The 23,951-nt window shown below is 35.2% G+C and overlaps 1 protein-coding gene across 2 annotated transcripts in view; it reads left to right on the top strand.

Moving 5' to 3' along the window:
- DDX10 (DEAD-box helicase 10) overlaps window positions 1-23,951 on the top strand; it is a 284,465-nt gene that overhangs the window by 61,799 nt on the left and 198,715 nt on the right. For both annotated transcript variants that reach the window (XM_033120942.1, XM_033120943.1), the window contains exons 11-13: window positions 567-654; window positions 3,980-4,068; window positions 6,637-7,126. In XM_033120942.1, coding sequence (XP_032976833.1) covers window positions 567-654; window positions 3,980-4,068; window positions 6,637-7,126 — 667 coding nt within the window. The remainder of the gene's footprint in view (window positions 1-566; window positions 655-3,979; window positions 4,069-6,636; window positions 7,127-23,951) is intronic.

The following is a 23,951-nucleotide window of genomic DNA, read 5'->3' on the forward strand; positions in this document are numbered from 1 at the left end:
TTTTCAGGAACAAAGCAGTTCAGTCTAAAATCAGGAAAACCTAGACCCTTGTAAGAATTTCATTCTTTCCTGTAGCCTTCCTGGGCAGAATTTAAGTAAGAATTCTTTTTTATATTATGCCTAATATCCAGGTAAGGAAGACAATATTAATATCCTTTGGCTAGTTGTTTGTTTGAAGTTGGTTTTATGATATTTGGCTGAAAAACGGGAATACACAAATGACATTAGATTTCATTTATTCCATTTCATTGATGATCCATCTCCCATGAGAGGCTACTTTCTAACTTTATAGACTTAAGTACCAATGCTAATTGTGGTGTTAACCTTAGTATCTTTCACTCACTCAGCATGGGATGTTTAGAAAAGATGTTTGATCTTTCATTTTTTCCCCTGCATTATTCATTATGCAAGAGAGTCAAATGTATGTCTAGTGTAATTTTAATCTAATCTGGTTCATAGATGAGAAATAATGTTACAGATTTTAAAATACTGAGGAAAATAGTGTACTATTTTCAGTTTCTAAAATTGAGATGTTTTAATTTAACATTTATTTTTTTGTTACAAAGAATCAATCCAGAAAAACTTATAGATGTCCAGAAAAAATTGGAATCATTTTTAGCTCAAGATCAAGATTTAAAAGAAAGAGCTCAAAGGGTAAGTTATTTTTGAATTGGGTACCTTCATGGAATAGAGCACATAATAAAGTTAAATTTCGTCATTTTCTGCTATCTCTAGTAGGTTGCATGGCAATGCTTCAGGTAGGGTTTCCAGGCGGGAATTCCCACCTGTTCTCAGGAATTTGTTTCGCTTTCCCCTTCCCGAATCCTGAGATATAAACTGTTTTCTATTCTCCACGATGAATCGTTTCCACAAAGTGACGGCTGATTATACCAACCACCTGGGTTCAAGGAGCCAATTTTTCCGATTTCTTGACCAACTTTTCTCGGGATTTGGGAATGGAAGAGTGAAAAAAATTCCCGAGAACGGGTGGGAATTCCCATCCAGAAACCCTAGCGATAAATAGGAAAATGTCTAAGAAACATTGTGAGTACTACGTTTATTTCCCATTGTGGGTATTACTGGGTTCAAGGAGCCTATTTTCCCGATTTCCCGACCAACTTTTCTCAGGATTTGGGAATGGTAAAGCGAAAATGATTCCTGAGAATGGGCAGGAATTCCTGCCTGGAAACCCTAGCTTCAGATAGTCAAATAGTATAATTTTCAGATAAGTTTAGCTGCTTCTTTAACTTTAAAAAAATTATATATTTCTTATAGTAACCTGGGAAAATGTTTATTACTTGTCCATAGAAAATTATCTTAAAGATGATTTTTAAGTGTATAGTGGCCTGATTTCTAATATACTTGAACAAGTTATCAACTTTTGGTTTCTTCATTAAAGTTACTATGACGCCTGACTGCACTTTCTTGACTATAAGACTAATGTCTTAATCAGTATCTCTTCTTATATTAGGTTAAATTTCTAGAAAGCATAATACTTACTAAATTGTCTTTAAGAATGAGATTTTAATCTATAAATGTGACTTAATGTTCCCAAATTACTTTTCTGGACTTAGAAATCCTCTTGATTAGCAAATACACAAAGAAGTGTCTCTTTTAGTTATACTTATTTGTTTTAGTTCTTAGAGTACCCAGCAATAGATTCTTTAGGAAAGGAAGATGTGAAATTAATGTTCATTGTGCTTACAGCTGTCCAGTCTTTGAATTGACAAGTATTTGAATCCCTGTTATAAAGCTCTTCATTTTCACCACTTATATTTTATATGTTTATTATATTTTACTTATATTGTAGTTATGAGATCTACATATGCCATTTACATCTGCACTTACCATAACACATCAACAGTGAGAGAGTAGGGATCCAGAAATTGGGTTTTATTTCAGCAGATAGATGAAGTGGGAGGAAGAAAATAGAGGGGATATGGAAAAAGCATCCTAAGTAGATAGAAGATTATGGGCAGAAAAACAGTAGTCAGGGTTTTATGTTTTGGTTTTGAAATTTAATATTTTCAGCAAAGCAGATTTAAAGAGCAGACCTTACATTTAAAAAAAAATAACTTATATTTTATCAAGTTATTGCTGTGCTTAAAATAATATGATGAAAACTAAAAGTTGAATGCTTATTATGTGCTATGTACTTAGCTATGACATGACTCTTATGTGACAGTTTGTGCACTATTTTAATCTTCCCAACAACCTATGAGGTAGGTGGTACTGATTTGATTCTATAGATAAGTAAATAATACCTTGAGAAAATTTAAAATTGTCCAGGGTCATGGAGCTATTAAGTGGCAGACCTGAGATTCATATTCAGATCTGACTTTCTTCAGAACTTACATGATACCTCAGGAGAAATTAATTCCACAATAAAAGAAAACCAAGTAATGAATTATACAAAGTTGGACTTCTATAAGCTCATTTCATCTGAAATCTAATGAAAAGGGCCTTAAAACAAAATTTGGGGTGGGGCATATATTTGGGCTTGTAAACATTTGTGTGCATGTTTTGTCAGGCAGACATACTTTAAGCTAGGAGATAAATCTTTGTTCTAGAAGGTTTGGAAATAGTCTGCCCATTTAAAAATAATATACATGAATTCTGTTATGTTGTAACTTACTGCATACCTAGACAGTCAGTTATGAATCAGGAAATATGAAACATTGGAAGGATATTGTTTCACTGGTTTGTGCATGCAACAAATGAGCCTTCCAGAACAAAGATTATAGAATAGCACATTGAAATAAATGATGTGATTTATTGGGTTTCACGCATGGTTTAGCAGACTCACTAACTGTATTGCCAGCAGCAGCAAGCTATCTAGTTTCATAGAAATGATTTTCTAGTTTTTTATTATAATCTGGATAGAACAAGGACGATAAGCAACTGTGATGATTTCTCATGGGTGATTGTAGGGGAAAAATTATCCTTGAACTGGAGCCATTCATTGTTCATACCTTGGTAGACAGGGAAAATGGTTTGGTGATTAATGTAAATGGTTTGAAGAAAGGATTTTAGTATCAAGTTAGAGAAAATGTGAAGTTTAGAAATACAGAAATGGGAATTAAATATATTTTACAGAAATTGTTTTTAAGATAGAAAAATGAAAATGCTTACTTAGATGTTTCATGATCTTTGTTGCCTGATTGTTTTACAAACTGACAAAGGATCAGGACCATGTTTAAATTTTGGTTTGTATAGCTCTTGGCATAAACATAGCTTTCTTTCTTTTTTTTTTTTAAACAAAACACAAACAGAAGAAAAATATCACAAGTTGATGGTGACAAATAACTTTGAAATTAGATGATGATGAATTACTTGAAATGGGAAAAGAAAAGTTTTAGGAATAAATTTGTTCCTATCATGATTTTATTAGCTTACAGTAAAATCTTATTTTTCTAGAAAACTTGTTCTTTGACTACTACAATAATAATTATTACTAATAACTAGGATTTATTGATACTTACTGTATTCCAGAAAATATACCCAGATATTTATATGCGTTTTCTCATTTAATTCTCATACTACTCTAAGTAGAAGGTTGTATTGTCTCTGTTTGATATATGAGGGAGCTGAAAGAGAAACAAGAAACCTGTTTAGCTGGTAAGATATGGAGCTCAGATTATCATCCATATTATTCCAAAGCCTATGTTTTTCCCCATTATATGGTAATATTGCAACTGGATCATATTAACTTCTAGCTTTTGGAGAAGCTATTGAGTTGGCTTGATGGAATCAAATTTAAAGTCTTTTTAAAAACTTTTTAATTTGTTTTAAATCTTTTTAAATATTGCAGTTCTAAAAAGGCAGTTGTTTTTGCTTTTGTGGAATAGGGATATACTCAACTATTTTTGAGTTTTTTAAATAACTACTGTTGAAGTTATCCGTTTGGTTAATTTTTTTTATCTTGCTTTACATTCATTTTCTATTTCTGACTATTATATTTAAACCTTTTACTTTACAGTGTTTTGTTTCCTACATACGTTCAGTGTATCTGATGAAGAATAAAGAAATATTTGATGTGAGCAAGTTACATATATCTGAATATGCCCTGTAAGTATTCATATTTTAGTTTTAATAGTGAATCCTTAAAGTTAGAGGGAATTTGTTTGAAATCTGGTTCTGAGAGTCCTAGTTTAAACCACTCTGCCTTACAGTAAAAGAATCTGTTAAAGATCTGCAGAGAAAAAGATTCTTGTATAAAGTGTGGAAAACTAGTTGAATGTTCAATTCTTGTTATCAGGAAGAAGTTTCTTACTTGTAAGTATAAATTCCTTAAGGTTACACTGACAGCTTCCTGTAGTTTGGTCTGAAAGGAGATGCAGAGCAATTGATAAGCATTCTTTGAAATCTTTCAATGTCAGCAGTCTTCTTATTCTCCAAAACGCTGGCCTAGATTACCATGGACAGTTCTTTTTATGCTTTGGATACAAGTCTCTTCATCAGTTCTTTCCTTCTTTTAGGTTGGTTTCCCATACTGCTTATTGCCTGAATATTCTTTGTGTCTTGGTGTTTCTTACAGGTACTCACAGTTACCATGGAAGATGTCCCTGTTTAGTAACTGAAGTCACTATTATATGAAAATGGAACTGTTGGTCTTGTTTTGGCTTAGTATGTGAAGGATATTTTTCTAACTTTTTCAGCTATAAAGGAGGAGTGCCCATTTTTTAATGGAGTCCTACCTGTGGGAAAAACATTGACAAAATCCTGTGAAGCACCCTTAAGTGTAATCATACTTTGAATTTCAGCATAAAATTTCCCAGTCTGTGATGAAATATGTACTTTCAAGGCAAGCAAGGTCTGTATATTGGCCTGCTCTCCAGGAATTTGAGTGCCTTTACCTTTAAATTGAGCCTAATGAAAACTTGTATCCGGGTCAGCTGCTGCTTTCCATTCTTCATGTTTTAGATTGCAAGTTCAGTATAATAGATAATTTGTCAATTGTAGCATTTTAGAGCCATTTAAATGCTGGATAACTGACTGGGTAATGGATGGAAAACCACATGCCACAGATAACATGTTTTTGTTCATTTGTTTGTTTATGTAACAGTTACTAGTTTTACCATTCTGAATATGAATCCTGGTGTAGGTTATTAGCTGAATTTTGTGCTCCGTGAAGAAGTTCTATCCTGGTTTTCTGAGTGACTTAGCTGAGATATTAGCAAACAGGAGAAGCACAGGTCTTTAACACTGCAGGGCCATATTTAGGTGGCATTTTATTGCTACAGATGCCAGGAAATCTCATCTGTTTCAGTTGAAAACCTTTGTTTTTTATTGGTGATGCTTAGAGAAGGCAGAAAGTTAACTTTTGAGCCTAAATGATTGATACAGTTTAATTTGGTCTTTTCAGTTGGATGTTTAGATGTGTAATTTCCTTTAGAAGCCTTTGATACCTAAAGCAGTCCTATGAATGTAGGATATAATAAAGGCTTCAAAATTATTTTGCTAAAGAAACATGTTTTGAATACCTGATATGTACAGTTCATAGTGCAAGGTGTTAAAATTATAGATGTATAGTACATACTCCCAACTTCTAGTAGCTCCAAGTTTTGGTAGCTGGGAAAGACATATAAATGTAATTGTGACACATTGCGAGAAATGCTCTGATGAGTTTGTGATCATAACCTGCAGCCCCCATAACAGTAATGGTGGCTGCCTATGTGCCAGGCACTATTTTAAGTGCACTGCATCTATGAACTCATTCTATTCTTACAACAACCCTATGATGCAGGTTCTTTTATCATACCATTTTGCATATGCGAGAACTGAGGCATACAGAGGTCAAATAACATCCTTCGATCACACGGCTGGTAGGTGACAGCAAGGATTTGAACCTTAATAGTCCTGTTTCTGAATCTACACTTTATCATTATACCTCTCAGTTTCTTTGAATCATGGCTGATAGGAAAAAGGCAGTGGATCTATGTTGTAATGTTAGCTGTTTATTATAGCAGGTCTTGCTGTAACAGTTTATTTCTAATCCATCAGTGGGAACTTAGAAGATGGGAAAGACTTGATCATAAGTGAATTTGGGTCTTAGAAGGAGAAAATAATTTTTTCTTCTTCTCTAGTTTAAAATACCTTTTTTTAATAGAAGTGATTATATCGTATTATGTGTCTCAGAAGTGAGGACAGTGATACCGGAGTTTGGTCTTTGCAGAGAACTATGTCCTTTCATGGCTATGTCTTTTCCAACTATAGTATTTACATTTTACAGTGTTCACATATAGGTAGTTCATCAGGTCTCTACAACTGTGAGGTAGGTCTGGTAGGTATTGTCATCCCATGTTTGAGGAAGCTAAGGCTGAGAGTTAAACTGGAAATAGGCAGATCTAATACTTGAAAGGTTTCTTTGTTTCTGGTCTTGTGCTCTTTATTTTATAACATGTTAACCTCTCCGTGAAAAACGGGGTATCTTCAGTGTTTTCTGACAGGTATTCAATATATGTCGGCTTGCTTTTTGGATCATTTAACCCATCAAGATTTTGTATCATAGAGGAACATTTTCTTGGGGGAAAAAAGCTCTAAAAATAGATCTCAAGTCTTGAGAAACTGTTTCATAATACCCATAAATGCACCATCAGTATATTGAGATAACTATTTTTATTTTATTTATTTAAGGTCTCTTGGTCTTGCTGTGGCACCACGGGTAAGATTTCTTCAGAAAATGCAGAAACAACCCATCAAAGAATTGGTAGTGAGCCAAGATAATAAAGTAAGTGAGCCAAGGGCTCCCTCCCTCACCAATGATGAAGTGGAAGAATTTCGAGCCTACTTCAATGAGAAAATGTCTATCCTTCAGAAAGGTGGGAAAAGACCAGAAGGGACAGAGTATGGACTGACTAATGGCATTAGTGATGAAGACGAAGAAGAGAAGGAAGATGAAGAAGAAATGGAAGAGAAACTGGGAAAATCAAAAGGGTCTCAACCTCAGTCTGTCGCTAGCACTGATGAGTCACAGAAGAACAAGGAAGCTGCTGTGCAATTCCTGGACAGAGGTGACGAGGAGGAGGAGGAGGAGGAGGAGGAAGATGGGCTTGGTGCTGATTTCTTTAAGGTGAAGCGGCACAATGTGTTTGGATTGGACCTTAAAGAGAATAAAGCATTACAGGTAAGTGTACTCCCAGTGGAGGGTCTTCTGTTATTTCTCACCACTTCCTACTGTGTGCTACTTGTTGCCTTTGGGGAACTATGGGAAAGCGAGAACTAGGAGAAATTTGTAGAATGACTCTCTTCAGTGAACTCTCCCTTTTTTTTCCATATTTAGAGATGGAATAGGTGCCAAAGAATTCTCATTTTTCATAACTTTGGGAACTCTATAAGATTGACAGCTTTAATCTTCTCATTTACTGGTATTCTGATGCATGTTATTAAAGTAGCCAGAGTCATGATTATAGCATTTAAGGAACGTGATGGGGTTCCATGGTTTATGGTGTGAGGATCCTTCATTGTGAATCTTAGCATACTACTTTTTTATTTAAATCATCACAAATGTTTCTTACAACAGTTGAATCTCTCTAAACATGAATTTTACTTTTAATGAAATATTTGCATTTGGGCGCCAATCCAGTATTTTAACTAGAAAGCCAGCACTTCTTTTTAAAGGTCACTTAGGAATATTTATTCAGTTTCATGTAGATTCTTTGTTTCTCTGAGGTACCTGCTAGGGGGAACAAAAGAGAGCACCTGTTTTCTGGGGTTCTTGTTAGGTGCAAAATGAATGTGTTTTTCTCTCCCACCTTCCCTTATTTCCCTTCCTGTTTGTATGCCTTTTATTCTTGATCATTTCTTTAAAGAGAATTGAATGAAAAATGAAAGCACACTTTTTTTTTCCTACAAAGTTTGATAAAATTCTAAGACTCACAATAGGAAATACTAAATTTTGAACCATGAAACTTGGATAGGTGTTCCTTTAAGTAACTAAATAAAAATTTTGGAAAGGTAGCAAACATACTTATTGAGTACTTAATTATATTAGGAATTTTCTAAACATTATCTCATTTGGTCCTTGACTAAATGTATGAGGTAGGTACTATCTCTTTATACAGGTAAGGGGTGAAAACCTGAGACACAGAAACAGTAAAATAGTGAGGTGAACAACTTGTTACTGGCAAAGTTGGAATTTGAACCTAGGTATTCTGAGTTTGGTATCCATGGTCTTGACTAATAATCTGCTATTTGAAGTCTGGTTTATCACTTTCTTTTATGATTGATATATTTTGTGTTATATCTGATAAATCTGTGGTTAATCCAAGGTCACAAAGATTTTCTCATATTTTCCTTTAGAGGTTTTATGGTTTAGAACTTAAATTTAGGGCAAGGGTTCATTTCAACTTAATTTTTATGTATGGTGTAAGGTAAGTTTTTTTTTTTGTTTTTGTTTTTGTTTTTCCATGTGGCTGTCCAGTAAGACTTGTTAAATACTGTGCTTTTCCCATTCAGTTACCTAACCTTCTGTTGAAAGTTAGATGACCATGTATGTATGTGTAGGTTTCAATTCTGTCTATACAGCTATCCTTTCACCAATAACACCTGTCTTGATAATGTAGCTTTATAATAAATCTCAAATCGGGTAGTGTGAGTCTTCCAACTTGTTATTTAAAAAAAAAATGTTTTGGAGATTTTTTTGGATCATTTCATTTTCATATAAGTTTTTGAATCAGCTGGTTAATTTATACAAAAAAACTCCTAGTCTCTTCATTGAGATTGCATTGAATCTGTAAATCTATTTGGGGAAAATTGACATCTTCATATTGAGTTTTCTGATTCATGAATATGACGTATCTTTGCATTTATTTAGACCTTCTTGACTGTGTTTTAGCATTGTCTTATAGTTTTAAGCATGCATATCTTGCACATATTTTGTTAGATTCATCTTTTACCATTTAATAGTTTTAAGTGTTATATTATAAATGGTAGTTTTAACGTTTCAATTTCCAATTCTATTGCCAGTATATAGAAATACAATTTAATTTTGTATACCAATCATTCTAAACTGACCTATTAGTTCTAGTGGCTTTTTTTTTTTTTTTTTTGAGATTCTTTGGGATTTTCTCTGTAGGTGGTCATGGTGTTTATGAATGAAGATACTTACTTTCCAATCTGTATGCCTTTTATTTCATTTTCTTACTTGATTACACTGTATGTTGAATGGCAGTGGCGAGAGTGGACATTGTTGTCTTGTTCCTGATCTTAGAGAGGGCAAGCATATTCAGTCTTTTACCATCACGCTGATGTTAACTACAGGTTTTATAAATGCCTTTATCAGGTTTAGAATTAGTTGGTTTATTAGTTGGCTTAGTGTTTTATCAGAAATGAGCAGTGAATTTTGTCAGATGCTTTTTCTGCAGCTGTTAAAGGGAGCATATATTTTTTTTTTTTTTGATTCATTGATTCTTCTGTTCTGTTCTGTTGATTCATTGATTTTCTAATCTTGAACCAACCTTAAATTCCTGTGATAAACTTCACTTAGTCAGTCCCTTTATCTATTGGAGGATTCTGTCTGATAATATTTTATTAAGGGTCTTTGCTTCTGTGTCATGAGGGATATTGGTTTATAGTTTTCTTGTAATGACTTTGGGAACATGACACATTTTAAAAGCTTTTGATATATTTTGTCAAACTATCCTACAGAGAGGTCATATTGATCATTGTCCCACCGGTTTTCTATGTCTGGGCCCATTTACTCATACCAACATGTTTTTACTATTTTGAAAAAACAAATTAGTAAGAAATGTTGTCTTAACTGTTTGAGTTTTTCTTTATTTGGTTCCGTTACTAAACATTTTTCATTTATGTTACGTATATAATTCCTGTGTATGTGGATTACTTATGTTTTTCTCTGTTATGATACTGATCTCATTCCTGTTGCTTTCCAAGATGTCCTTAATCATTAGTTACTGTCCCTGGCTTTTAATTTTCTTTATAGCCTGTGTCACACTGAATTGTTTGCCTGCTTTCTTTACCGGATTCTGAATTCCTTGAAATTAATATCTTACTGACCAGTATGTGTTCAGGACCTGGTACAATGTCTAGCTCCTGTTGCAAATTTCACAAATTTTTTATGAATGAATGAGTGAATTATTGAATTGCTTATTCTTTCACTTTGATAGTTTTATTTGCTGTGAATTATATAGAATTTATATACTCGTATGTAGGATTTATTCTTGTAAATCTGTATTTTGAAACCATGTAAGAATTACCTGTTTGACGTACAGTGATTCAAAAGGTATTATTGAAGTTTCTATAAACATGAGCATAAATACATTATTTATTTGACTCTAAATGATATACCTTTGCAGGTCAAGCTTTGTAATTTAGATAGTAAATGAAAGTATCTATAGTAATGATGTAAAATTCTAAGAATACGTTTGCATGGTATTCTACATAAAGTTCCAACTTTAAAATACCTGCATAATTTTTTTATTATAATAAATTGGAAGTATTATGGCATATGTGTCAAATATGAGGAACATTTTGGTGTAGTTAGTAGGATTCAGAGATGTTGATAGAGGAATGTTTTTCTCTTTCTTCCCGCACATTCCCTAGTACTATCGTGTTTCCCCGAAAATGAGACCTAACCGGAAAATAAGCCCTAGCATGATTTTTCAGGATGACATCCCCTGAACATAGCCTTAATGCGTCTTTTGGAGCAAAAATTAATATTAAGACCCGGTCTTATTTTCGGGGAAACATGGTATATATGAACAGTAGAGTTGAAATTATTGGTTCTTTAGCTGAAATAGAAATAGAAAGGCTTACTGCCTTTTTTTTTTTTTTTGTTACACCTAGTCTTGTCAACTTTGTGTTTTCAATTTGTACTCAAATTATCATCTTTTTGGTTCTTTACCATATTTTCAAGGCATTTGGTTTTGAGTGTGATTTTGCATCCACAATCTCAATCAGCTTTCCCTTTTAGCCTTTGTTTCTTACATTTTGTATTTTATTAATAGTATTGTATTGCAGCCATCACTAACCGCAGGCTGCTCTTTTTGTTTACTTATTTTTAAGGCTAGGTCTAATAAAGTAATGAGAACTAACAAACCACACACACAATGGGAAGCACCACTATCGTTTACACATGTAAGTGAATGTATTCCCCTTGAGAGACTAAGAACTTTTTCAGACACTGCTTGCTTTTGTCAAATATTTTTGTTTCTGTTTCAGAAATTGTTTTTAGGGACAAAAAAACCAGACACCTAAGCAAACTGGTTTCATTATGTATATCACAGGCTATTCTCTTGTCTTATCTTTTTCTTTTGCCCTCTTGGAAAAGGGAGATTTGTTAAACTCATCTGAGGCGTGGAACTAGTGGGAACACCTTGGATTGTGGATTACATGGAATTTATTTAATAATAACATCATTGCCATCAATAAAAATAATATTTATTTGGTGTTTTATCATATACTACCAAATACTTTTCTCATAAGTTCTTACTTTGTCCTCATGGCAGGAAAGGTACATGCATCTATTTAAAATTTTCCAAAGTCACAGTGGTAGAGTTACTACTGAAACCCATCTCTGATGCCAAATCACATTCTCTTTCTACTGTTTCCTACCTTAATTGTGTGCAGTTTGCTTTCTGTAAATGGGTAATGTCAGTGTAATTGATAACACTGTATATAATTTTGGTTTACCTATTGTGTGCAGGCTCTTGGAATTGATATGTTTACTTCTTTAGACTTGGGCATGAATAAGGAACAGAGGTACTGAGTGCCAGGTACAAGCCATGTGTTCTGAAAGACTGCCTTGTCACAGTCCTTTTTTATTTGACAGTATCAAAATATTGAGAGAAAAATAGAAGTCCTTGGCAATGGAGAAGGAATCCTGAATGATGGAGCAATAAGAGATGGGAAGTAAAGAGCCCAGCTGGGGTGGTCAGGCACTAAGACAGTAAGAGAATTTTGGTTGACCTCTGAAGAGACTTATATTTTGGCTAGTTTTATTGGCTGTTGGATGTCTAGTTGACCTCCAGGGAAATGGTGTTAGAGACGAGCGTGAATGTATAATTCAAATGATTAAATTGCAAATGATTTTAGTACATTTTCTTAAATATGAGAATGAAATCTCCAAACATACGAGTATGCTTTGTCTTTCATATTTTAGAATTGTTTAGAAACGAGACTGATAGGTGGATTCCATTTTAGCTCAGTAAGTGTCCTTTTAAAGCTTTCTTAACACAGGTCAGTTTTAATTAACATTTGAATGATACTCATAGATTATTCTTTGTAACTTAGTTGATTCTGTATTCTATGTACATTGAGTCTTACATTTTTGCACAAAAATTCTTAGTATTGCAAGAGCTCAATAGTGGTAAAGCATAGATTAGCTAATGTTGTTATTGAATTATAAGTATCCCCCTGTAAAAATTTTCTAAGTTCCAAATCAAGATTCTAATATATGGAAGCTGGGATTTTTCTGCCTCTTGTCTCTTTGTCTTCTTTCTCTTCCCCCTTTTTTCCTTCCCACTTTTCTTGTTTCTGCTCCTTCTAGCGGCAATTACTGAGTGCCTGCCAGTTGCCAGGGACTGTGCTAGGTATTTAGTGAGTTTTAGAGGCTTATACTTTAGTTAATGTAGCAAATTATTACACCAGAATTTCAGTAGACTCCCAGGTTTCTATTCATTAATTCGTTCGTGCAGCCACATGTTTTAAAGCTCTAGTATTAGCACCACAGTAGAGAACATGTCCTGGGGGAAGTTGTACCTTAAAGAATGGATAGGAGTTAGGTAGGAAGGGGTTAAAGGCGTTCTAAGCAAAGAAGAACCATGACCACAAGCAAGTTTGTGTTTAGTTATGGGGAGTTATTTCTGGTCTGATAATCAGTAGTTAGCCCTGAGTCTTAGTGTCTGTCCCTGTAAAATGGGGCCAGTAACAATGTCTGTAATTGGCAGATTTATTCTGACTGGAAATAGAAAGCACCCAGCACAGTAGAAGGAGCATGGTTAACGTGAGCTATTATTTCCACTTGATAAAGTGTAATAGGAACTTACAGGTAAAGGGATGATAGAGCTTTGCTAGTGCCATGGCCAGGCAGTATCTGAGGTAGTTGCTGAAAAAATAAGGCCTTTTTCTGAATTAGGACCCATTGTAGAAAGAAAAAGTGATGCATTTCATTTACTTCAGGTGTGTGTCAGGAAACAGTTAAATTTGCTTTTTTTATGATTATAGCATAGTTGGTAGAGCATTTTTCACATTCTCAGTGTCCTGCGTTGCTCTGAAGATTGCTAACCCATACACTGGTATCACAGGACCAGTTGGCTTCACAGCCGAATATTTATGGAGAGTTTATTTTGATATAATCAGACCACATTAGGCAAGCACACTTCCCTGTAGAAATGAATTGACAGCTTATAAGTAGAAATAAAAATGGTATTTACAGCAGGTATTTATTTAATGTAGAATCATTAAATGAAATTTATTATAAGAATATTTTTTTCTGGGTGGAGTTGTCTGGTTAACTGGCAATAGTCTGGTGGATACTAATATGGCATGGTATATTTCTAGAAGGTATTAGATAGCAGATGTTAGGTTATGGATATTGCTTATGTTTTTAAGACTGTTGATTTAAAAATAGATCTAAGAGAATGTAATGCTCTTGTTTATGGGAGTGATTGGGCGTGCTGATGAACTATTTTAGGAGAGTGCTGGTTTAGCTGTCTTTTAGCCCCATATTATTTGATTAAAAATGGCAATGAACTATGATAGCTTCATCCCAGAAATTTGTAGACAATTATATTTTTGTAAAAGAAGTATCAGGAAGTGATGAACACCTGTTGGTTTTCTGTAAACTGCCGTGCACTTTGAATATCGTATCTGATTTACTTAAACTCTTACCGCTACCTTGTGCAATATTACCCTCCATTTTGTGGGTTAAAAAAACAGGCTTTGAAAGATTTGGTTGCTTGCCTAATGTTCCACTGTTAGTGAAATGGCAACACTGGAATTTGTACAGAGGCCCTTCTGACTTGAGACTCAATATGATTTTGCTTTTTTTAAAAAATTTTATTTCTGTCATTTCTACATTTAGCAGTGTCTTTTGGTGTTCTTTTTTTACTTTCCACTCGCACTGCCACTATTCTGCCCCCAGGCCCTTATCACCTCAGACTTAGCTTGGGATAAGTGTCATAATTGGTCCCCAGTGTTCTCCTGACTCGTCTTCCTGAGAACCTTTGTCAAGTTAGGGTTTTTCTGATGTGGTTGACCTTCCATGCTACCCTTTAGTTCATCCTTTCACTTGGGCTTTGTAAGCTAGCTCCTATCACACTATCGGTTCATTCTTCCCAGTGAGTTTCCACTTACACTGAAGGGAATCTTTCCTAGAAAATTCTCACCGCTCCAGCATTTCACATTTTACCTGTCTTTCAAGAATTCAGTGCTGATCTTGCGTCTTCCTTGAAGGCCTTTCTCTACTTCTTTACCCCACTGACACCTGGATTTCAATTGTCTATTTTGCTGGTATTATTCTTTTTCACATTTCAAAATGTATCTACATGAAATGTCTTAATTTCTGTTTCTTCTGTATCTGGTGATTACTGAGATTGTCATCATCTTTGTGTGCAAGGGTCTTATCTAATGCTCAGTGACATTAAACAGAAGGGGGCGCTCTTCAAAGTAAAACCTAGGAGTCAGGATTGCTGTACTCTCAAGTTTTGGTACCATGAAGTAGAACAGTGGGATGATCTTAAATGTTGAGTAGTTGAGATAGAATTGGATATATGTTCTCTTGTCTTCTTGCATGTGTCTTTTCTTTTTCTTGCATCCTGTGCTTAATTCTTTTGTTGTAATTTAAGCTTTATTCCAATTCAAAAGGAATAGTTATTGGGTTGTAACTTGAAACTTAGATGTACATACTGAATTGCTATGTAAATATATATATGTATATATATATGTGTGTGTGTATATATATATATGTATATATATATACATATATATATATATTTTAATTTCTTCCTACCCTATTAAAGTTTTGTATACAAATGATTTCCTGAGGGTGTAAATTCACATTGGAAAGCTAAAAGCTTTTGGCTTGATGTTTATTCTTTCATGTGCTGGATCATTTTTGTATAACAAATATTTTGGCTTGTTTTCTTTTATTTCCTACTTTTATATATTCAGTATTTAAAGCATCTGCTGACTACTGAATTTTCTAATGACCTACTTACTTTTATAGCCTAAATTTCAGAAACTTCATTTATCAGGCTGTGTTTACCTTCATTTTAAGGTAAAGTGGAAGTAATCAAATGTGAAATTGGGACAGGTTATTCTTGGGAGTCATATAAGTTGCTTTTGAACTTGACTGTTAGGACAGTCAGAAATAAGGAGCTTTTCAAAGTGATCAGCTAGTGCTTGTTTATATTTGTAGCTCTAACAAATATAACTGCAGAGAATGTAGGCTAATATGGTAGGTCCTCTGCTATGAACAGGTTAGTTTCTAAAATGCTGTTCATAAGACCCTTTGTTCTTGAGTTTTAAGCAGTTAGTATATGTGTATGTACCTAAACCTTTTTAAAGGGAGGACTGTTAGTTGTGGGAACACTGGATTCAACTCATGTTTTTTCCAACTCTCTTAAATTTGTCCAAATGTATTTCCATTTTAACTTTGTTCTTTTCAATGTATATTTTTGACACAGCTTCAGAGATACATGCGGAATCTAAGTCCAAGGCAGCAGCTGAAGCTAGTGCCATCTTTTGGTGACAGGCTGGGTTATGTCAGGTTTGCTGCTTTGCTGTAAAGCTTTGTTTGATACCTTGAAAGTGTGCATTTTATGTGAAAATGGAGGCTGGTTAAATGAAGGCTTCAGAAGATTGTTAGAAAAGTTGATTCATTCAGCAACACCTGCTAAGTGCCAGGCATTGACAACATTCCCTGTCCTCATAGAGCTTAGATTCTAGTGGAGGAAGATGGACAAAAAATAGATACATGTGCTTTGGGGCAAACAGGGAGGGGAAGGCAGAATTCAGGGGTGGGGTGTTGCATTTGCAAATAGAATGGTGAGAGGCACCTCCTGGGCTTGCATAAGGCACTCTTCCACCTTTGCTGGATTAAGACCCTTAGAGGTTTGAAGCACTGAAATACTGTTGTGCTCTCTTCACCCATGTGCAGTTTGAAACAAAAAGAGTACTAAATTTTAAAACTGTAGGACTCCTCAAGTTATTTTTTCCTTCCTTGATGACTACTTCATTGCTTTTGTTGAAATATGTTATTTCAAAAGCATTTTTTTTTTAAAGTGCTCCAGCTTTGCCGGTGCCCTGAGCATGTGTGTGATTTGTGGCTGGTTAATTGAGCAGGAGAGCTAGGCCAGGTAGGGGGAATGCAAAGAGAATTCAGACCCTCCTGGGAGTCCTTGCTCTAAAGTTAATTGGCATTTCAGTACAGTTCAGTGGGAACAGGGATTCCTGCATATTAAGAAAGGCCTAATTTTTTCAGTAAAGTCTAGGTATAAACTATATACTTATAACATTAGCATACCAATTTCATGATGGTTTAAATTTTAAATCTTTAGGGTAATGTTGCTCAAGCTATGTTCACTGAAGGGCTAATGTTCTAATTTACAATCCATCACAGACCAATAATGTAAAACATATTAAAGGAAGATTACTGAAAAAATAAAATGAACCCCTCTTTGTTTTCATGGCTCATTTCTCTACCTTTTTTTGTTGCCTTCTCTTTCTCTCTCTAGGTTGAATTGTTTTTCTCCCTTTTGATCCTAAAGCCTACGTATTTTTTTTCCTGCCTCTTCTGTTTATATGGCCATAAGAATATAATGTTGTGGGGTGTTTTGAGTCTTTGTGTGTGTGTGTGTGTGTGTGTGTGTGTGTGTGTGTGTGTGTTTGTTGTAATGAATGATGTTTAATGAATGGAACATTATTGCTTGTCATTTAGAAAATTATGCAGTTTCTCTTTAACTCTTCCATGCCTTTTGGGTTATTTTTGATATATGGGATTTGGCCCTATAAACGATACTACCACAGTTGGGATATGAGGGTTCTTGAACCCTTTTGGTATTGGGTTCCTTGTTTGTGCACTTCCCCCCTTGAAGGAAGGAAAGAGGGAAAGAAGGAAGGAGGGAAGAAAAGAAAGGAAGGAAGGGAGGGAGGAAGGAAGGAAGATTAAGAGGAAGAATTGGTAAATAGACTTTTGGTGGGCACACTGACTATACAAAGAAACGTGTGGGAAGATGAATCTCCTTGAGAGCAGGTAACATTTCTTGCTGTTGCTTCATTCTCTGCAGCATCTTGCACGTGGTGGACACTTGTCGCGTGGAGTCATTCTCTTCCAGTGAGCCCCTCATCCCCCCCCCCCCCAACTCCCCCACCCCCGTGGTCAACCATAGCACTTGCATGAAAATAAAGGGAAGCAATAATGCAGCTCTTCCTAAATAAATCACGATTACAAACATCTACAGTAAAGTTTTAATACACTGAATGTTTAAATTTTTACTCATTTTTCGAGTCAGAAATGTTTTGCCATAGGACACAAAGTTTATATCTGTTAAGCAGGCAGTTGACCATCAATCTCTGGACATCTTCCCCCAGAGGGCTGTTGGTGTTTTGGGTTTGTTTTCCTTTTTTTCTTCTTTTAGTTTGCCTGCTGGCTGTTAGAAGAAATGGGACAGACGGTTCTTATATAGTATTGGGCAGAGAATCTGCTAGTTTTTATTTGGCATAATAAGTGGTTGAAAACAGAGTGATATTTTGTTACAGTTCTAATAAAGCCAGCACAGTGGTGATTCTTAAAGTGCCTTAATTTTAAGCTCCAGAAGCAAGTGCCTTAGTATACTGGGGACTGTGAATATCCCTGGGATATATGAAGAAAATCCTAACCTTTGGGCGTGCATGAGATCGAAATCACATATTGTGACTTTTCTGGCCGTACATAAAGGATGTGGCTCAGATTTTCAGGGATAATCTCTTTTGATGCAATTTTTGCCCTGTTGGTTTATTCCCATCCCTCACATTGGTGGAATCAGTGAATCAATTAATTTCTCAGTGGCAATCACTATAGAGACTGCCTCCAAGTAATAATTTCTACCTAAGTTTGTTTTCTAAATTTCAAATGGCATTTTCCTATTACATCTTTTGAGTGATCACAATTAGAATAATTCTTCCACCTGCATGAATTTTCGTATTTGCTGTTTTTTGTCATAGCAAGGAAATGGTTGCATATTGCAAAGACACTTAGTAAGAACTTGCTAAATGTTCTCTCCTGTGGTTTGATTAAGCATTTTGTTTTTTGTTTTTCTGAGCATCTTTTGATCTATCTGCACTGTTTTTCCTACCTGCTGACATTTCCGTATGGTAGAACTTTATAAATCAAAGAGTAGGTAAAATTCTGTTAGGCTCTCTATCTCTACTCTCCACCCAAATCTTCTGCAACTGAACTTTTTTTTTTTTTTTTTTTTAAGAAGGTGAAAATACGGCTTTTAATGAATCTTATTTTCTCCTTGCTATTTTCTATCGAAGGTTTTTAGGTTGACTCAATTTCAAGCACACTAAGTAATACATGTTTTAATAGCTTTTGAGCCATTTTATTTGATAACTTGAAGAAAGTATTGGTTTTTGATGAATGTTTTTAGAAATAACACATAGTTTATTTTTAACTCTCCCCTTCCACAAAAAGGAGGAGGGCAGTATTTTATTGCCCAAGAATATGCTATCAGTGTCTTGGAGCCTACCTATCTAGTTTGCAACTTGTCCACTCACACCAGCTTAGCTAACCAAATTTACTACATATTACAGGATTAGATAGGGTGTACTCGGTTACTACTCCTCTTCCTTTCTCCACCTGCCATTTAACTAGCCCTGTACTGTGGTGACAGTTGCAGATTCATTTGGATTTTCTTCTTCATTTACTGAAGAGAGAAAAACAAATTATTTCTGGGTTTCAAGAATTATAAAGAACCTAAGATTCTACTCTACTTGCAGATTAATAAGTTAGCCTACCACATTTTTATATACGTTGCTAGACAACTCATGGCACAGCAGGCTGTATGAGCTTCAGGTTTGCACTGGTTCCCCTGCCTCTCAAGTTCCACAGGGGCCATGCGAAGGTGTGCCCAGGTTGGTGCCATGCACAAAATAGGTTTGTGTCAAAGCTGAGAAACCCCCAGTCTTATGAGAGGGCTGCTAGCAAATCTGCCCAACCTTCACTCGTACGGAGACACTATCTTTATTAACCTGGTCAGCAACCGATCTGTTGTCTTCCCCCAAGGGAGATACCACTGCTCTCATCTAAGGCTGTGTGTACTGACATCCTTGAAAAGATAATCTGAAGAAGTAATTGATAGAGGACATGCAGAAACATGAAACTCATAGATGATTGGCTTCCAATGCTAGTAGCAGCAAAACACCATTTCCATCCATCTTTTGGCTTCTTCCAAATCAGAATGTAGAAAAACTACTTTAGTTTAAATGCCAACATGAATTCCAGAGACACACAGATTCCTCTCTGTGGAAGCCATTCCTTTTGTTTGATAAGGCCTTGAACTAGTGGGTAGTTACATTTGCTGGGACCAAGTCAGGTGCTCCAGAGGCTTCCTGAGCAACCTGTGCCCACCGTTCTCATAGCACCCAGCACACTGCACTGCAGTGTTTTTTGTTTGCCCTGCTATACTATCCTTTATGGAGGCGGAGAATTTATATCACTCATTTTTGTGTCTTTATTTCTGTCAGGGTTGCCTGTCATTATAGTAGGTTCTCAGTAGCTGTTTGTTGAATGAGATGAGTATAAATAAATGAATGAGTATAATCTTATATAATGAGTATAACATCTGGTTGATCTTTTATCTGTTTACTCAGATTCTTTACCCCAATTTGAGAGTTAGCCATTTGGTAGAAAAAGTACCTGGAGCATAAAGGGTCAGAAAATATTTGTTGACTGATTGGGTTAATCTTAGACAGGACTCCTGTATTGGATTTGAAAAGCTGGGTTAGATACAGAGTAAATGCCTTGTGAAACCCTTCCTAAACGTGAATTAACCCATACATCATCCTTTTCTCTTCATGTTGATTGCTTTCATCTCTAGGACCTGTTTTCTTCACGTGGTCCTCTGTGTTCTCTAGAAAAATTAAAAATTAAGTGAAATTTTGACTACCTGTCTTCTAACGTTAGTTGAGAAAATTCTCTCGAAAAACTGACTTTATTTTATAGTGCATTCCCTTGCAGAGATCAGTTTGATCCTAATGTCCTCCCATCAATGGCTTGTTTTATGTTTAAATGTGTACATAGTTTTGAGTAGAGTTACGACGAAGGCTGTGTATACAAATCACTGTTGCCAGAGAAGACTTTGAAGAACTCTTGCCTGCAGTTGTGTGCGTCCTCAGTCGTGGATTTAACCTTGGCAGAGGCAGAGGCAAATGGTAGCAAGCTCCCTGATTCTCAGTGCCAGCACCAGTGCTCCTCCATACACGCAGTGCCTCGAATTCTGTGGTCCCCACATTTGAGAAGCTTCGAGAGAAGCAATCTAAAAACTACTAGGTAGTACCTGTGCTATCCTTTTTGAGACATACGAGTAAGCATGATAATCAAAATTATTTAATTATTTTAAACCAGGAATGAAAGAATAATTTTGGCAGGTCTGTGTGTTCACATTTGTGTTGAGTTCATATGTTCTTACCAGAAGTGTATTTAGTAGTATAAAGGAGAAAAATGATTCATAAACTTTTTCAAATTCATACCTACAGCTCATTTGTACTTAATTATATTCTCTTTGGTATCATTAATTTGCATGGCTTTATGTGGTTTTCTAGGAATTCCTCAAATCAGAAGTTGAGGGAAAGAGTGGTTTAAATGCAGTTGGGGAGAATTTTTCCAGTAGCGTCCGTGTGTTAAGTTGCACACATTGTGTGAAATGTAAAATAAAGCCTTAGCAGATGCCAAGAAATGATTATTCAATGACGCTATTTATGTCTTTGCTTTTCTCAGGTTGAAACACCCTGCTGGATTACTTAGAACACCAGCTTCTTTCTTATTCTGTTGCGATCTCTGTAAAAACACCCACAAGTACTTTTTATTTATTCCTATTTTCACTGAAATAATTCATAGTGCCCAGACCCAAAAATCTATTGAGGAAAGAATAAAAATACTGAACCTTTAGGTAGAGTCGGTTAGACTGAACATTTGGGATTGTGATTGTATCAGTTGACCATAATAAATACCCTCTGCCACATCTCCCACCCCCTGTAGTTAATCAAATGGTTCCTTCCTCCCTCCATCCCTCCTCCCGTCCCTTTCTTCCTTCTCTCAATACAGGCATGTTACTGTACCAAATATGAAACAATTAGACTTGCCAGTCCTCAAGACTAAAGTTACCTAGCTGAGGAGATAGGACATTCATATGGAAATATTAAGTGAAATAACAATATAAGATAGAAATGTAAGAAACATAATATGCAGTATTTACCTGTAGTAATCAAATGTTTTGAATTTGTGCTAGAACTTCAGGCTAGAGTCTGGAGATCTTTCTGGAGTAGGTAAGACTTGATTAGTATTAAAGGTTGTATTGGATTTGGTAGGTGGAGAAAGAAGGAAAGATTATGAGCAGAGGTTGGGGCAATAGTGTTGGTCAGACAGTTTTGGGAGAGTAGAAGAGCTCTGCAGAAAAATGGTGAGCACTAATGAAGCAAGTGAAGGATAATTTCTGTTTATATTTCTTTGTATTATCCAAGTTTACTGCTGTGTCCACTTACTGCAGTTTAAATATAAATCTGATCATAGTATCAAGTAAAGTTGGTGCAGATCCATCTTAAAATACAACTTCTAAATGTGAATGCCCTTCCTTTTACAAATCTCTGAATAGTCTTAATTAATAGATATAATGAGCATTGATAGTTGTGATTTTTATCAGCAAGAAGAATTATTCAGAATATTGAACTTCTCTAGGCCTTGAAGGCCTGATAAAACTGAAAATTACTGCCTCAAGTTACTCCTTTCTCAGTGGAAGACTCTCAGCATGCCTCCCCTCCCATTCCCTGTCCTTTGATAACAGCTTTATTGAGATACAGTTCACATCTCATACAACATATCCACTTTAAGGATACAACTCAATTGTTTTTAGTACATTTGCAAAGTTGTACAACTGTCATTACAATTACAGAATGTTTCAACATCTCCAAAAGGAAATCCCACACCCTTTAGCTGTTTCCCTTAAATACCCCTCTTTTCCTTAGCCATAAGCAATCATAAGATTAGTGAATCTATTTTCCATCTCTATAGGTTTGCTTATTTTTGATATTTCATATAAATAGAATCATGTGGTCTTTTGTGATTAGCTTCTTTCATGTTTTTAAGCTTCATCCATATTGCGTGTAACAGTACTTCATTCCTTTTTATGACCAAATAATAGTCCATTGTATGGATATACCACATTTTGTTTATTCATCAATTAATTGACTCTTTTGGTAATTATAAGTGATACTGCTATGATCATTCTTTTACAAATTTATGTGTGGACATAAATATTTATTTCTGTTGGGTATATACCTAGTAGTGCAATTGGTAGGTTATATGGTAACTTTAACTGAGGCATTGCAAGTCTGTTTTCCAGAGTGGTTGTACCATTTTCCATTTCCACCAGCAGGGGATGCGGGTTCCACTCTTATACAGTCACCAGCACTCATTATCATGTCTTTTTGATTATCGTCATCCTGCTGGGTGTGAAGTGGTGTCTCATTTTGGGTTTGATTTACATTGCCCTGATGATCGATGAGGCACATATAAAGCATAAGCATTAAACAATAAGTAACAATACCAGTTACCTTAGGTATGTTACAGAAATGCTGTGGAGAGAGGGTGGTGCAAGGATCTGTGAAGGTAGGACTTGAATTGAGCATTGAAGAAAGAAATTTAGCCAAGAATTGTGATTATAAGGGCTTTTTGGCAAGGGGATAGCATAAACAAATGCTTGCAGAATGTACATTGAAACGTACATGACATGTTGTGAGAAGGGACTGGGTGGACTTGTGGAGATACATGTTATGTCAGTCATAGCTAAATTTAGTTAGGTGGGTAGTGCTAGATTAAGAGATTCGATATATGAATTTGAGCTTGGTAGTGTAAATCAGGGTTACTTAAAATATTTTTGTTCAGTGTGATTATAAATAAAATCATTTTCGGTAGATCAGTCTGATCAAAATAAAAATCAAGGATAGCAGATAGGTTTCCTACTAAATGCTAACTGATTAGCTGTGGTGGCAATCTGGATCTCTGTATTGAAAAGAATGATAAATTCAGTTTGGCTCAATGACCAGAGTGTGGTGGGTAAATTAGTAAGGCCCACTTTTAGTATGGTAGAGAAGAGTTTTGACATGATCTCCATTTATTTCCCATTTCTGAAGGGTGGACTGAGGTGATAGCAGTGAGTAGGAAACATGGAGAGCAGAGTTAATGGCATCATATTTTATGGTTGCATAAACCATAATGGTTGCATATTTTATCAGGTCAAAATGAAAAGCTCTGTTGATGCTTAAAGGTCAAAGAACTGATCCTCTTTTGTTATACTTGAAAGAGGGAAACCATATATTATATTTTCTTACTAAACACTTCCTTTTCAAGACTTGGTTTTCTCTCCTCATGCTTCTTAGAGGTGTCACTGCTATAATTTTTTTCTATAAATGTCAGTATATGTAGAGTGTATAAGACATTGCAAAGTAAACTGACTGAATCACATTTAATGTGTAAAATAGTGTTAATAAAATTGAGTTATCATAAAAGAAATTACACCAAAACTAAGTGTTTAATGATCATTTAAAGAGTGTAGAATATCAACCAGGTGTTTATTTTGATTTAAGTAGAATTACTCTTACTTGCAAATGGGTTTTTAAAATAGTCATTTGCACTTTATTGTTAACAAAGGTTTTTGTTTTGTTGGTAAGAAATTTAGGTAAAACAAGTATTTAAGAACTACTATACTGAAATTCTACATTGAATTTATTGG

Source organism: Rhinolophus ferrumequinum, chromosome 11 (assembly GCF_004115265.2).
Source record: "Rhinolophus ferrumequinum isolate MPI-CBG mRhiFer1 chromosome 11, mRhiFer1_v1.p, whole genome shotgun sequence".
Classification (NCBI taxonomy): domain Eukaryota; kingdom Metazoa; phylum Chordata; class Mammalia; order Chiroptera; family Rhinolophidae; genus Rhinolophus; species Rhinolophus ferrumequinum.